At 56.8% G+C, this 14,916-nt stretch overlaps 1 protein-coding gene across 1 annotated transcript in view; it reads left to right on the top strand.

Annotated features, from left to right (window-relative positions):
- Positions 1 to 12,392, top strand: part of RARA (retinoic acid receptor alpha) — a 43,371-nt gene extending 30,979 nt beyond the window's left edge. Inside the window, 8 exon segments of the mRNA XM_039873568.1 lie at positions 4,425 to 4,573; positions 5,852 to 5,897; positions 5,900 to 5,992; positions 8,048 to 8,208; positions 8,487 to 8,663; positions 9,916 to 10,120; positions 10,931 to 11,089; positions 11,633 to 12,392. Of these exon segments, the coding sequence (XP_039729502.1) occupies positions 4,425 to 4,573; positions 5,852 to 5,897; positions 5,900 to 5,992; positions 8,048 to 8,208; positions 8,487 to 8,663; positions 9,916 to 10,120; positions 10,931 to 11,089; positions 11,633 to 11,850 (1,208 nt within the window). The 3' untranslated portion in view covers positions 11,851 to 12,392.
- Positions 12,393 to 14,916: the final 2,524 nt, after the last annotated feature.

Genomic DNA, 14,916 nt, shown 5'->3' with positions numbered 1-14,916 from the left:
TAGGGGCAGGTACTGGGATATCCCTTTTTAAGAGAGTCGCCCTTGAGAATCCTAGAGTCTTGGCAGCATGCTCATCTTTTCTCCTCACTGTCCTCTGTCTGGGTTCAGCCTCCTCTGGCAGGGAGGAGGCTCTGTGCACTTGGGGGCTGCGAGTGCATGGGTTGCACTTTTGGGTGTGTTCATACCCAGCTTTGCAGGTGTAGTGTACCCGGTGGGGAGAGAGCTGGTCCTCTGCTAGGGGGGTTATTGTTACAGGGCTCAGATTTCTTCACTAACCTCCTCAGGGTTCAACTTTTCCCAGGAGCTTCTCCCACTGTCTGGGACCTGCTGCCTTCCTCCTGCCTGTCAGGGAGGAGGAGGTGAGTGGGTCTCTGGGGGCCTGGCAGATTGGAAAGGGTTGAAGGGCAGCCCCTAGCCCCTTTGCTGTAGGGGGAGAGACAGAGATACCGAACCTCTCTGCCCCTCCCAGAGCCACCTTAATTTCAGCCTTTCCTTTTGTCCTGCCCCCTGACCTTTGCCTCAGGGGCAGATCTACTGGGAGGCTACAGGCTGGAGGCAGTGGGAAGGACTGGGCTGTGAGCCTGAGTTGACTTTGGCAAAAAGGAAAAGGTGAGAAGTAAGACTCTAGGACCTTTCTTCCCATTCTCCAGAGCTGGAGGAAGGTGTTCCGCCCACCCCCCAAAAAAAGCATAATTGAGGCAGGGCTTCCATGGTCATCCCCTCCACCACCTTGGCTGCCTTTTCCAGAGGACTGGAGGTGAAGAAGCAAGGATAGGAGACCTTGGGCTCCTCCTTTGCTTCTGGGGGCAGCTCAGCTCTTGTGGTCCCAACTAAAGGGGAAGGAAGAGGAGCCCCAAGTCTGGCAGGGGAAAGTTTGGTGAGGCAGGCAGTGGGGATGTGGAGGCCTGTCCCTCACATTCTGTCTGGGGTAGGGTAGAGCTCCAGGACTGGACCCCTGGTCCTGCAGTTTATGTAGCTGTGTATATATGCCTGGGTGGGGGAGGTGCCAGTGGGCTCAGCCCCCAAGGCTGCGGGCTGGGGCAGGGGTGTTCTGTGGCACTGGAAGAATTTGGAGGCTGGAGGTGGCAACTAGATCCTGTCTAGAGTACACGGGGTCACTACCACTGCCTTGGAAGGACCCCTTGGTGTGTGTGGAGGTCCTCTCCACTCAAGCTTACCTCCTCCACCAAAGGTGGGAAGAGATAGCAGGTTGGATGTGGAAGGAGACCTCGGTCCAGCAGGGCCCTGGGGATGTTGTCGCTCTCCCTAAAGCCCCCATTTGGGGGCACTAGAGTACAAGGGGGTACACAGGATGTGGCTCCCCATCTGTCCCCCACCAATCTCTGCTGCTCACGCCTCCGCCCGCTCCCAGACGTCCAAGAATGTGAAGCACGTGGCCCGTAGTGGGGGGAGGGGGATAGATGCTTATCAGCGGCTGCTGGGCCAGGGGCCTTCTTCGGCTGCCGTGCTGAGCCACCCCACCCTCCCCCAGGAGGAGGAAGGGTGGTACCGAGGACCCTGTGGCCCCTTCCCAGCCCTCCCCAAGGGCTGTGAGGGGAGCTGGGGAGGAGCGGGCGCCAGCTGGATTGGGAAGGGAGCCGCTGGCCAGGGGCCCGGCTGATTTCCTGCTGATCTCCTCCAGGAAACCGGCCCCTTGTGCGAGCCTGCGAACGGCTCTGGGGCGTGGGGAATACGGAGCGCTCTGCGCCTCCTGCCCGCCCGGAGGGGAGCGGGGGAGGGGCACCCTGGCAGCACCGGCGGGTGGGAGGGGACCCAGGCTTTCTGGGCCGTTGCCAGCCTTGCGCTGGGCTCTGGAACTTTGAGCTGAGAAGGTGTGGTGCCTCTTCGGACTAGTCTTATTGCAGGAAGAAGAGAGATTTGTGGGCTGGGGCCTCCGGGGAGGGAGGTGAGCGGGGAGGGGCCAGGCCATGGCAGTCTTTCCTTCATAGGTTGTGTGGGCAGAGTTAAAGCTGTGTCCTTAACTCTTCTGCAGAGGCTCAGAGGGGCCCAGACTGCTCTACACCTTCCCAAGCTGCTGGCGGGAGCCCTGGGGAGGCGGGGACTGGGCCAGGGCTCTGGGTTCAAAGGGCACACTGGGAAACCTCAGCACTGTTACCTGGTGACAGATGGGGATGTGCTGGAGGTGGGGGTACAGACGACGTTATAGCCTCAAAGGCAGCCAGCTGCTGCCAGGTGTGTGGGAAGGGTATAGGTGGAAAGGAGGCCTTTCGCAGCCCAAACTATAGCCCCCCACCTCAGGTCATGCTACCAAAAAACAATTTTAAAGAGGACATCCTTTCAGTTCCAGAAACACTCTCCGGACTTTGTTTGAGCTACAAATTTCTACTGCCCTTTGCCCTGGTAGTCTGTCTCTGGTCTTAGAGCTGTCTGTCTCTCATCGTGGTATCTTGTGTGTCTTCCAATGCCCTATCTCCCCTTCCTCCACTCCACTCTACAGGGAAGTGGTACCCAGGCCCTACCCCAAAGCTCCCTTTCTCCCCTTCCAGTCTGGTCCATTTTAGAGGTAGGCCTTTGGGAGGCTGACCCAGGGCAAAGGGCTGATGGGGAGGGAAGAGCAGGCATGTTAGTGCCTTCATCCTCTGCTTATTGGTCGGCCGACTGGGATTCTAGGCCACAGCACCCCACATCCCTATGTCCTTGACACCCCCCACACCAGTCTGGATTGTCTATTGTTACTCCTTTTACGTCTTGGAAAAAGTTAGTACAACAAAGGGCTCCTTTGTCACTCACCCCTCTGCCTCACTGACCTCACCCAGAGCCCCCCAACCCTGCCCCCCCAGCAGCTGTTCTCAGGCCTCTCGCCTGTCTGATTTGCTTGTCTGGCCTCCGGGAGAGTGAGGTGGGGGAAAACCAGCCCCAGGCAATTTGGTATTGGGGTGAGGAGCAGAGGAGAGGGCTAGAGGGTGGGGTCAGTGAAGAGTCTGTGGACTACTGCAAATGTAAACATCCACTGTCCTTTGCTGTGGGCTGTCCTCTGGTCAGGCAAGGGGATATGGGGCCACAGTAGTGCTGGTCAGCTAGGCTGACCAGGGAAGTGGTACCCAGGCCCTACTAAGAGCCAGGAAAGCCCTGCCAAGGTTGTTGGCCTGGTTCCCTGTCAGCAACCGCCTGGCAGTCCCTGGTGTGTCTGCAGGTAAGAGGGAGAGGGTAGTAGCATGCAGCCAGCCTCCAGTGTCCAGGCGCTTCTTTTTTCTGTGCCTGGACTTTGGGGCCATGTGACTCATGGCTATAAGGTGCCTAGGCTGGGAGCTCTGGGCCCCTTTGAATGCCGGAACCTTATGTGTTAGAGTTTGGGGTGAGACTAGATAGGATTCTGGGGTATGGGAGTATGTTGGGATCTCCCTATTGGGGAGGCATCCTTGACTCCTCTTGGCTTTGGACAAGTGGACTTGGCAAGGGCCTCAGGGGGATGCTGGGTGACCCCTTGGGAATCTGGGATTGCCTCAGTCACAGTTCTCCATCCAGCATGTACACCCCATCTGCCCAGGCTTTGGGCACAGACAACTCTCACCCAACCTAGCCCTGTTCTGCCTGGGGTGATGGGCATGGGCCAGGCACTGGGGAGAGTTTGGCTAGTGAGGGCTGCCCTGCTGGCTGGGTCACCCCAGCTGCCCTCTTGGAGCTGAATAACAGGAGGGGAGGGGATAGTAATCAGTACATAGTACTGAGGCCAGACAGACTGAGCATTGATGGGAACAGACCCCCTTTGTCATGCTGCTCCCCCCAGGCTGGGCACCCAGAGCAAGGGGTTTCCGGGGCCCATAGGGACTCTTCCTTGTCTCCAAGGGGTCCCTGCCTGCTTTGCAACTCTTCTTTGCGCACCCTGCCTTGAGTCCCTAGCCAGGGGATTGTTTGGGTGGAGGAGGGGCTGTGGCTGCTGGCAGAGAGGGGAGGGAGGAACGGAAGCCAAGGGGGTGGAGGAGTGGCCGGCTTTGAATATCCTGTTGACCCCAGTTTCCTCTGCCCCTAGCTTGTGTCCTCTTCCCTCCCTCCTCATAGGCCTTAACTCCTTCCTAACTGGGGGAGATGGGGGAGATGGGGCCGAGCTGCTCGGAGGCCAGGGCATTAGAACTGGGCCAACTCCCACCCGTATTGCCCAGGTATAGCCATGTCCACATATAAATCTGATGGTTATTATCTGATCTCTCTGGGTTTGAAGGTAGGGTCCTGGGGAAGTAGATAGGAGTGATGGGGTGCTGACAGCTTCATTGGCATCCTCATTTCGTAAGTCTGGCTGGGGTGTCCCAGCTTTCCTGAGATTGCGCCCCTGCCCACCGAGCGTGAATCCTGGCAGGGGTGGTGAGGCTGGGAGAGGCTCCTGGGGGAGATCATGAGGCAGGGTGGGCATGGTATTAAGGATGGTGACTTGGGTCTCTAACCGCCGCTCCCTCTTCTCTCTTTAGCGATTGAGACCCAGAGCAGCAGTTCTGAAGAGATAGTGCCCAGCCCTCCCTCACCGCCCCCCCTCCCCCGCATCTACAAGCCTTGCTTTGTCTGTCAAGACAAATCCTCAGGCTACCACTATGGGGTCAGCGCCTGTGAGGGCTGCAAGGTGAGTTGGGTCATTGGGAAGGATAGTCCTGGTTAGATAAATGGGATGTCCCCACTGTCATGTCCTAGGAGTATGCTGTTGGGGGTGGGGGTGTCCCTGAAACTGCTGTGCTTGTTCCTGTGTAAAAGGTGGCAGCAGCCTTGGAGGAGAGGAAGCCTGCAATAGAACCCCTGTGGATGAGTAGGGGTCCCCCAAACCAGAGGTCTTCTCCCGCCTGAGTTCCTTTTCCTGTCTCTATCCTCCAGCTCACAGGGCGGATGCCTCCTCTGCCACCGCTGCCCAGGTTGCCATGGTGAGCTGGCTGCTGACTGGCTCTTGGCTAGGGACCCAGGAGGCCTGCCCCCAGTGGCCCTGCCTGAACCTCACCATGGCAGCCTGGCAGGAGGCAGTTAGGAGCAGATGCCTTGCCTTGGCCTCTCTTTCAGGTGCCGAGGCCGTGGGCTCTCCAGTGTCTGGCTGGATTTTCCTGCACCCACATTAGGCTCCAGGGTATAGATGTGGTTGCCACCTTCCCAGCAGCTGTGGGCATGGCTCTTCTCCTCTCCCAAAGCCTGAGCCTCTATACCTATACAGATTACAGCTTAGGGTCTTGGGGGCTCCAGGCAGCCCCTAAGCCTATAGTAGCTGTCCCCGAGTGTAGGGCCAAGATCCAGGGCAAAGCAGAAGGCCTCAGACTGTGTGTCTGCTTATCCTGTCTGGTTGTTCCCGGTCTGTCTCTGATCTGTCTGGTTAGCCTGTGTCTGGAGCCCCTGACCAGTCTGGGTCCAGCTGTGGTCGGTCTGTCCACATCTCCCTGGTTGGTGAACATGTGTCTTGTTGCTTGTTCCTGAGAGTGTGTATGTCTCTGTCCCACTGGCCAGCCTGTGTATGTCCTCCATGGCTTCTTCCTGCTTGCCTTCTCTTCTTGTGCTCTGCACCCAAGGCTGTGGGTTCCAGAGCTCTGCCTCCCTCCCCTTTAGCCCCCTCGCCCCCTTTTCGCGACTCACTGGCAGCAGCCCCGATGCCCTTTTCCCCAGGAGGGAGGAGGCAAGGTCTGCAGGTATGGGTTGGGGGAAGACCCCTGCCTACCTGCAGTGTAGAGGCAGGTATTGGGTTTCTTCTGGGGGTATCCTTGCAGGTGGGCCATTCTCCCACCTTATCTGGCCTGCTTGGGTAGGTGATGGTCAAAGGCTTAGGAGCGGCAATGGCCTTGCCTTCTGTCCCCCTGGCTGAGGTCACACACTGGTGTGGCTCCCACTGTGGATGTGGCTGACGTGACTCCCTCTCCTCCATATCCAGGGCTTCTTCCGCCGCAGCATCCAGAAGAACATGGTGTACACATGTCACGGGACAAGAACTGCATCATCAACAAGGTGACCCGCAACCGTTGCCAGTACTGCCGGCTGCAGAAGTGCTTCGAAGTGGGCATGTCCAAAGAGTGTGAGTGCCAGGGGCCAGGGGCCGGGTCACATGCTAGACAGGGCCTGAAGTACTCCTAAAGGCCAGAGGAGCAGGAGTGTGTGGATGTGTATGTATGGATGTGAACTTGCACACTCGTGGAATGATATGCAGGCTCATGGTTAAGGACGGTTTGTGTATAGCTGCAAGGACTTGTCTGTCTGTCTGTACAACTAGCCAGCTGTGTGTCCACATGCAGACAACTCTTTCTGTTTGCACATGCTGGCTGTGTGTGCTTGCACACGTGTGTGTGTGTTTGTTTGTTTGTGTTTGTGTGTTTGCTCCAGGCTGCCGGCTGGCTTCTAGGCCCTGCTTGGCTTTGGGGTAGGACTCAGAGGCATCCAGGAGTCCCTCGGATTGTGCTTCTTAGGGGAAGGCCCGCACTGAGGGGGTGCTGGTTGGTGTGTGTGCGTGCGTGCATGTTTGGGGGAGGGTACGGTTGGCACAGGGATCTAAAAGCCATTGTCTGGTGAAGCCTGGGCCCTGGAGTTAGAAGAGAGAATTGGGACTTCTCAGATCCCGGAGGGACGGGGGTTTCCAGTTTGGGCTCAGCTGAGGCCCCATGGAGGGAAGAAGCCAGGGCTGGACAGGGAGACCCTCTTGTGTTGAATCACGGGTGTTGCCGTGGTGACCGGTGATTGATGATGTCAGAGATAAATGACGCTGACAGACGCCTCCTTGTCTGCGTGGCCGTTGCCATGGAGCCTGAGCCTTGGGGGATGGGGTGGGGGAGGGGGCTGCAGGACCCCCTAGCCCTTTGTAGGGAGGGCAGTGGAAAGGGAAATGGGGAGGGGATGTGGGGGGACTGAGGAGCCCCAGACAGGAGGGGAGGGCCCTGTATCACCCTGCCACCTCCTGCCGGAGGAGGCAAGCAGGGGCTGCCTTGTCAGTATCCCAGGAAGTGGCGGCTTCATGCTGTAGAATGGGTGACAACTTGGGACCTCTAGGGCCCAGCACCTCCTCCTCCCTCCGCTTCTGCCACCTTCCTCTCCTAGAGCTTTTCAGTGCAGAAGGACCGGGGTGGGGACCCCTCTCCCTCCCACCACCATCTCCGCCTTTCCTCCCTCCTTCTCTCCGGCTGCTCTGTGCCCCGGAGCTGAGCAGCTGCCATTTCAATAGAATTAAAGCTTCCGAATGATAAACGTCTTGTCACAGCTGCAATTCTCTCTTCCCAAATTATCCCCCCACTCTCCCTCTCCCTCTCCCTTCTCTTCCTTGCACTTTATTGAATTTGCAGAATCGACATGAGTGATCTCCAAATTACCAGTTTCCCCCCACCCCACCTGCCTGCCCCTCTTGGGCCCCCACCCCCACCTTCTCTTCCTCCAGCATCAGCAGCAGCCACCACTGGCCCTGTGAGTGATTGTGTGTCTGGGATAATCGGCTGGTAACGACCCCATCGCTTCTTTAAAGCCGAGTGGTGTGTGCGGCTCAGCGCCCCCGGTGATTTGTCAGCTCCCCCAGCTAATGGGCCGAGAGATTCTCCCACCCGGGCCCCCCACTCTCAAGCTGGGGAGCCCTACTCCTCTCCTGCCTGCCCAAGAAGGGGAGCCGCTTCCTGTGAGCCAGTCCTAGGGACCCCCAGTGAAACTGCTGCCGGGAGGGCTGGGGGCCAGTGGAGGCAGGAGCAGGTCCTTCTTGGAAGCAGAGGGAGTGGGGGTGGCAGGGAAGCAGAGGTGGGACACTCTGCACACTTGCTTTCAGCTAGGGAACCCCTGCGTACCTGGAGTGTGGGCTGGCGCAGGTGCGTGGGAGTACGGGCACAGTGGGCTGGTGCTGTGCTCCTGGGGCTCTGTGACAGGATTTGGTATGTGGGTCAGACGGGCATGGAGGGATGGACCACGTGTTGACGCCTGTCTGCTCATGCACTTGTCTGCGTGTGCATTGTGTGTGCGTGCATGTTGTCGTGCATACTCTGTGTGCGCCCGCCTGGTGAAGACCTCTGTCTGAAGCAGCAGCTCTGGTGGGAGGAGCTTGGGCTGGGGGTGGACCGCTGGCCGCACCTGCCCTCTAACCATTGGCTTCTGCCCTCCACAGCTGTGAGGAATGACCGGAACAAGAAGAAGAAGGAGACGCCCAAGCCCGAGTGTTCAGAGAGCTACACGCTGACACCAGAGGTGGGGGAGCTCATCGAGAAGGTGCGCAAAGCGCATCAGGAGACCTTCCCTGCACTCTGCCAGCTGGGCAAATACACTACGGTATGACTTCCTCCGGCCTGGAGGGGCGGGCGCACCCAGTGCCACGGGCCCAGGTCGGCCCCTCGTGGGACACCCCTTCTTCTGCCAGGCTGGCTCCTCTTCACCCCTGCCCGGGCCTCCACATCCTCCCCTTCCCCTTTTCTCCCTCCTGCTGCCTCCTCTCAAGGAGCTCTCAGGAAGTGAAGGCCGGGTACAGGGCAGGCCTGTAGGGGCCAGTGGAGCCAGGCTGAGAAGGGGTGCCGTGAGGAGAAGGCCCTCACTCTCCCTCGTCCTCTCAGAACAATAGCTCAGAACAACGTGTCTCTCTGGACATCGACCTCTGGGACAAGTTCAGTGAACTCTCCACCAAGTGCATCATTAAGACTGTGGAGTTCGCCAAGCAACTGCCTGGCTTCACCACCCTCACCATTGCCGACCAGATCACCCTTCTCAAGGCTGCCTGCCTGGACATCCTGGTGAGGGTCTGCACCCCGCCCACCTGGGCACTGCCCCATGTCCTTGGAGGATGTCCTGCCGCTCAGATAACCTCCTTCCTACACATCTGTCCAGAATGGACCTGTCCAAATGCCTACCTGCCCGATTATCCACCCTTCCTCTCCTCCATGTGTCCACCTGTCCACTTAGCCACTCTGCACCTGGACGTACACTCTTTCACACTCACCGGCACATACCTACCCTCACCCCATCTTTCGTTAAGCCTTCCATCCAACCGCTCATCTTCCCTCCTGTTCAGTCTATAGTCAAGATTCACCTGGGACCCGGTGTGGCCAGGCCTTGGGTGTCAGGAGCAGAGGTGAACACACCACCTCCCCTCTCTTGAAAACCTTCTGTTTTTGGATACAACAGTTGTAAACAGAGGTTGCACACTGTGATATGTGCTGACTGGAGATGAGGGAGGGCTGTCCCCCACTTCACTCAGAAGGTTACCAGAAGAGGTGGCATATAGGGCTTTGTAGAAGAGACACAGGAGAGGGTGTCCCTCACTGAGGATGTGAAAGTCCCGCTGTTCTGAGTCCAGTTGGATTCAGGGGACTGCAGGGCATTTGGTAGGGCCAGAGGGTGAGCTGGGCTGGAGACAGGATCGGGGGCAGTGGGGACTGCCACAGCCTCCACTGACAAGGAGGACTCCTCCCTGTCATCCTGACAGATGCTCTCAGCCACCTTCAGGTTGGGGAACCTGGAGCGTGACTTCTCAGTAGGGGTGGGGTAGGAGGTGCAGAGTGTCCTGTCTCCAGGCAGCCTCCCATCCCTGTGCCTCAGATGCAAGAGGCAGAATCAGGGTCTGAAGCTGATGCTTTATTAATCTCCCGTTGTATATCCTGTCCTGGGAACTGTAGGCATTAATCTGCTATGGTCATTAGCTGGAATTTCTAGTTTCTAGAGAATTTTCTCTGCATGGAGGCAGGATGATCCAGATCAGCATAGTCCAGTATAGTAGCTGCTTGCCATGTGGGGCTATTTACATTTAAATTAAACTCATGTTAGTTCCTTAGTTGCATTGGCATGTGTTAAGTGTCCAGTGGCCACACTGGCTGGTGGCTACTGTGTTGGATGGTGCAGACTTAGGACATTTTCATTACTGTAGAAGGTCTATTGGGCAGCACTGGTCTGGCTGCCTGCCAGGTGGTCTTGTGGGGATGGATGCAGGTGCTGGGAGTGCTGGGGGGATGGGCTGAGTCCCTGAATTCCCACCTCCTCTGCACCCAGATCCTGCGGATCTGCACGAGGTACACGCCCGAGCAGGACACAATGACCTTCTCGGACGGGCTGACCCTGAACCGGACCCAGATGCACAACGCTGGCTTCGGCCCACTCACGGACCTGGTTTTCGCCTTCGCCAACCAGCTGCTGCCCCTGGAGATGGATGATGCTGAGACTGGGCTGCTCAGCGCCATCTGCCTCATCTGTGGAGGTGGGCAGGGGGTCTGGGTCTGGTGACCAGACCCAGGGTGGTGGTGCAGCCGCTCACCAGCATGTGCAGGAATCATAGGGTCAGAAATAGACCTTGGCCCTTGTCAGGCCCCTTTCACAGGGGGAAACCAAGTCCCAGAGGGGCAAGGTCTGGTCTGTGGTCACACAGCAAGGGTGTGGCAATGGAGACCTGAGCTCTAGTTCCTCATTTCTGGGTAGTGCTCCTTGTAGGGGGATTAAGAATGAGGGTTTGAGAGTCAGACCACCCAAGTTCAAATCCTGGCCAGCTGTGACCTTGAGCAGGTTACTAAAGTTCTCCGAGCCCCCATTTCTGTAACATGAGGCAGTAAAGGTGATAAGCCAATGGAAGTGATCATTAATAAATAGGGCACAGTGTGTCCAGAGTAAGACCCAGTAAATGTTGGCTGTGGTTACTATTTTATTGTTAGGAGTTCTGCAATATTGTGCTGCTGTCCATACTGGGTGGGAACGGGACCTGCCTGGGCATCTCCATCTGCTTTAGATCTGCACTGCTTGTGTTTAGGTGACCCATCTCCATGAACTGGGCAGTCAGGGTGGGCTTTGGGCAACTACCATCCCCATCTCCTCTTTGCTTACATTTAAGAGCCTCTCAGATGGGCCTTTCTCCAAGCACACAGACCCCTCTCCTCTGCCCTGTTTGGGGAGGCCCCAGAAGAGCTGCTCAGGTTGTGGCCTTGGCAGGCCTGCCCTCTAGTGGCCAAGCCTGGGAGCGCAGCTGTGTTCTTAGCTCGGCGTGGGTAGCTACTCACGGCTGCCATTGCCTCCTCAGACCGGCAGGACCTGGAGCAGCCAGACAGGGTGGACATGCTGCAGGAGCCGCTGCTTGAGGCGCTGAAGGTCTATGTGCGGAAACGGAGGCCCAGCCGTCCCCACATGTTCCCAAAGATGCTGATGAAGATCACAGACCTGCGAAGCATCAGTGCTAAGGGTGAGGCTCCCATATCTGGAGAGAGGTCCTGTCTTCCTGCGGGCCTGACCCAAGACCTGCCATTCATACCTGGGGCCAGGTTCCCCACATCTGAGCCAACACCCCCTATCTTTGTGCCCAGAACTCCTGTCTGTGAGCTCTAAGGTGGCAATGTCACTTCTGCGTGGTGGTTAAGGGCATGGTTCTGGAACCAGACAGTGTGGGTATGTGTCCTTGAATAGGTTGCTTAACAGCTCCAAACCTGTTTCCCATCGGAGGAGTAGGGATAGTGATGATGTTTTCAGAGTTGTTTTGAGGTGTCAACAGGAGAAGCCATAGGACACAGCACATAGGAAGGGTCCAGTGTCAAACCAGGCAGTCTGACCCCAGAGCCCGAGTTCAGAACTTCTGAGCCCCGAGTTCAGTGCACAGTGGATGTTGATGTTCGTAATGCCGATTGTCCCACCGACTGTGCCCTCCCTCCTGGAGTCACACTGCTTGCAGGGCTTGCTGGGCTAGGGGAGCTGGGTGTGTGTGCTAACCTCTGCCCTTCCTCTCCTGCAGGGGCTGAGCGGGTGATCACGCTGAAGATGGAGATCCCGGGCTCCATGCCACCTCTCATCCAGGAAATGCTGGAGAACTCAGAGGGCCTGGATACTCTGAGTGGACAGCCGGGGAGCGGGGGGCGGGATGGGGGTGGCCTGGCCCCACCACCTGGCAGCTGTAGCCCCAGCCTCAGCCCCAGTTCAAACAGAAGCAGCCCGGCCACCCACTCCCCGTGACCACCTGTGCCCCGTGGACACAGCCCTCGCCCCTCGCCCGGCTTTTCTCTGCCTTTCTACCAACCATGTGACCCCAGCTAACCCTGCCCCCCACCTGTCCTCCCTTCCCTGGACAGGAGGGAGGAGGTGGTGACTCTGGACAGAGGCTTGGGTGCTGTGGACTGCCACTTCTGCAGCCTGGGCTGATGTCAGGGGCAAGGTCATGAACTGAATGAGGACCCCTGGTCCTGGGCCTCGGGATGGGGCCTGGGGGCCTTGCGTTCATCAAGACAGCCTTCTGCCCACCTCGCCACATCTTCATCACCAGCAAATGCCAGGACCCGGCTCCCCCATCCTCAGAACTTACAAGCCATTGCCCCCCGGTTTGGGGAACCCCCCTTGCCTCGGTTGGTGACAGAGGGGGTGGGCCAGGGGTGGGGGGGCTCCCCTGTACATACCCTGCCATACCAACCCCCAGGTATTAATTTTCGCTGGTTTTGTTTTTATTTTAATTTTTTTTTTGGTTTTGATTTTTTTAAATAAGAATTTTCATTTTAAGCACATTTATACTGAAGGAATCTGTGCTGTGTATTGGGGGGAGCTGGATCCAGAACTGGAGGGGTTGGGTCCTGGGGGAGGGCAGTGGCTCAAAGGGGCTCCCACTCTTCATGTCCCTGTGTCCCCCTAGTCCTCCTTCCCAGCCTTTTTCTCCTCAGTTTTCTCTTTAAAACTGTGAAGTACTAACTTTCTGAGGCTGCCGCCCCTCCCCCCGCCCACCCCTTCGTGCTGGGGAAGCAGCCAGCCTCCCTTCTCCCTCTGCCTAACCACTGGGTGTGGACAGTTCCAGGCAGCCCCTAGAAGGAGGGGGCCCACCACGAGAGATGGGTTGGGGCAAAGCAAGGGGTGCCCTCAGAACATATAAGCCCTGTGTCCTTGGCTGAGCTGCGCCGCTTCCCCTCGGCCTGCCAGCCTCACTTCCCCAGTCAGGGCCCACATGATCTAAGCCCTCCAGCCCCTACTGTGAAGGGGCCGGCTGTAGGGCCTGATCTATCCCTGCCTCCCAGCCTCACAGCCACCAGCACCATTCACAGGCCCCCAGATACACGCGCGTGCGCGCGCGCACACACACACACACACAGCAGAAAGGCAGGCCAACAGACACTTGGCCCGAGTTCCATTTCCCTGGCCTGCCCCACACCACTCACCCCACACTCGTGCCCCCTCCTTGCCCCGCAGGACGGGCCTATAGGGGGTCCCCTCCCCTCATCCCCTGTATCCCCTGGGCTGGGGGAGCTAGCTCTGCCCTGCCCCCATGCCCCGGGGTTGGGGTCTCATCCCCCCAGAGCCCGCTGGTGCACCTGTTACTGTTGGACTTTCCACTGAGATCTACTGGATAAAGAATAAAGTTATATTTATTCTACACACGCCTTGCTGCCTTTTCTCAGTATCTGGACAGGGGGCTGGGGATTGGGGGGTCAGGTATGAACACTGGGGCCTTTCTTGTGCTGGGTCTTTCAAGACAGGCCTGCCCTTGGGGAGCCCTTGGTCTAGGGCCTACGTGGCCTGTGTCAGGGAGGCCCAATCTGGAGGTGGGGAAGGGAGAGGGGAAGAGGCTACTCCTACTTTCAGGACATTCCCAGTCTGAGGCAAGAAGCCAGCCCTAGCTTTCAGAAAGTCCCAGTCTGAGGGAGGAAGTTGGCCCTCAGAGAGTTCCTGTCCCTTGGGAAGCCAGAGGTTGGGTGTGGGGGTCATTTAATCGCAGAGGAATTCTATTTTTGGAGTTACCACAGATTTGACCTTAAAGGCAGCAGTGGCAGTTGGCATAAGGACCAGCCAGGGTCAGGGGCTCATGGCAACCTTATAAGAACATGGGATTGGGATGGAAGCTTAGGAGGCCAGCCCATCGGCCCTCTACCTCCAAGGGGACAGACTATCCTGACCTCCCTGACCCACTCCTAAGGTCACTCCCTGGGCATGAGGCACAGAAGACAGGATAGGATGCTCCTGGTTGAGAAGATCGAGTGTGGCAGCCCTCTAGGGTCCTCAGAAACCAATTTTACCCACCTCTCACGTTACACATTATGGCCCACAGAGGGCAGTGCCCTTCTCCAGGGTCACACAGCAAGTTAGTGGCAGATGGGGCCTGGGGAGTTGGCAGTGGAGGCCGTGTTCTGAAGGGTTAGCAGAATCGCTAGGAGATATCTGGGCAGGAAAGTGTTTCTTCCACTGGGATCTGCCTATCATTTCTACTTCAGCCACTAGGTGGCGGAAGACCCATGCTTATCTCACCATCTGGCCCAGGGTGGAGCAAGCTTGTGGACAGAGGATTTCTTCCTCTAAAATTTTCTCACACTTTTTTTAAAAAAATAAATCTGAAATAAAATTTAACATACCTACACACTATGCTATCACACTGTATTGTGAAGGAGAAATGAAGAGAATATACTATGAATTTCAATATGTAAATGTGCACAACCACATGGCATATATGACAGTCTCATGCTTGCTTCTATTTTTAATGAACACATTTGGATTTAAAAGAAATAAGAAGGTCAGAAGCCATTCTGTACATGAAGCACAGGAAATTTAAAGATATAAGTAGGTGCTGGAATAAAAACTGACAATGTATAACAAAACTATGTAAAAAAAAAATCCTCAAAACCCTTAATGGTTTACCTAAAATGGTTTACGTAAAACAGTCATGTTTTGGGCTCAGGTAAATTATAAAGAAGTTTTTCACTACGTAAATGTCCAGCGGGACATTCTAAAGTTGTGTGTGACAGTTCTTTATTGTGGGAGGACATCTTGCCATTCCTAGTCCTTGCCCACTAAATGCCAGCAGGGACCCCCTCATGTGACAACTAGAACAATGTCCCCTACATTTACAAAATAACTCCCTCGGGGTAGTAACTTTGCTGTTGGGACCCTCCAGGGCCTGAGGTTTCCCATGATGGTTCACAGCTCACTGCTGTGGAGCAGAGTTTCTCAACTATGGTACAAGTGACATTTGAGGCCCAGGAATTCTTTATTGAGAGGCTGTCTGGTGCACTGTAGAATGTTTAGCAGCATCCTGGGCCTCTGCCCACT

The sequence above is a fragment of the Pteropus medius genome, unplaced genomic scaffold, assembly GCF_902729225.1.
Source record: "Pteropus medius unplaced genomic scaffold, Ma_sr-lr_union100, whole genome shotgun sequence".
Taxonomy (NCBI): Eukaryota; Metazoa; Chordata; class Mammalia; order Chiroptera; family Pteropodidae; genus Pteropus; species Pteropus medius.
This window is presented reverse-complemented; position numbering and strand designations above follow the sequence as displayed.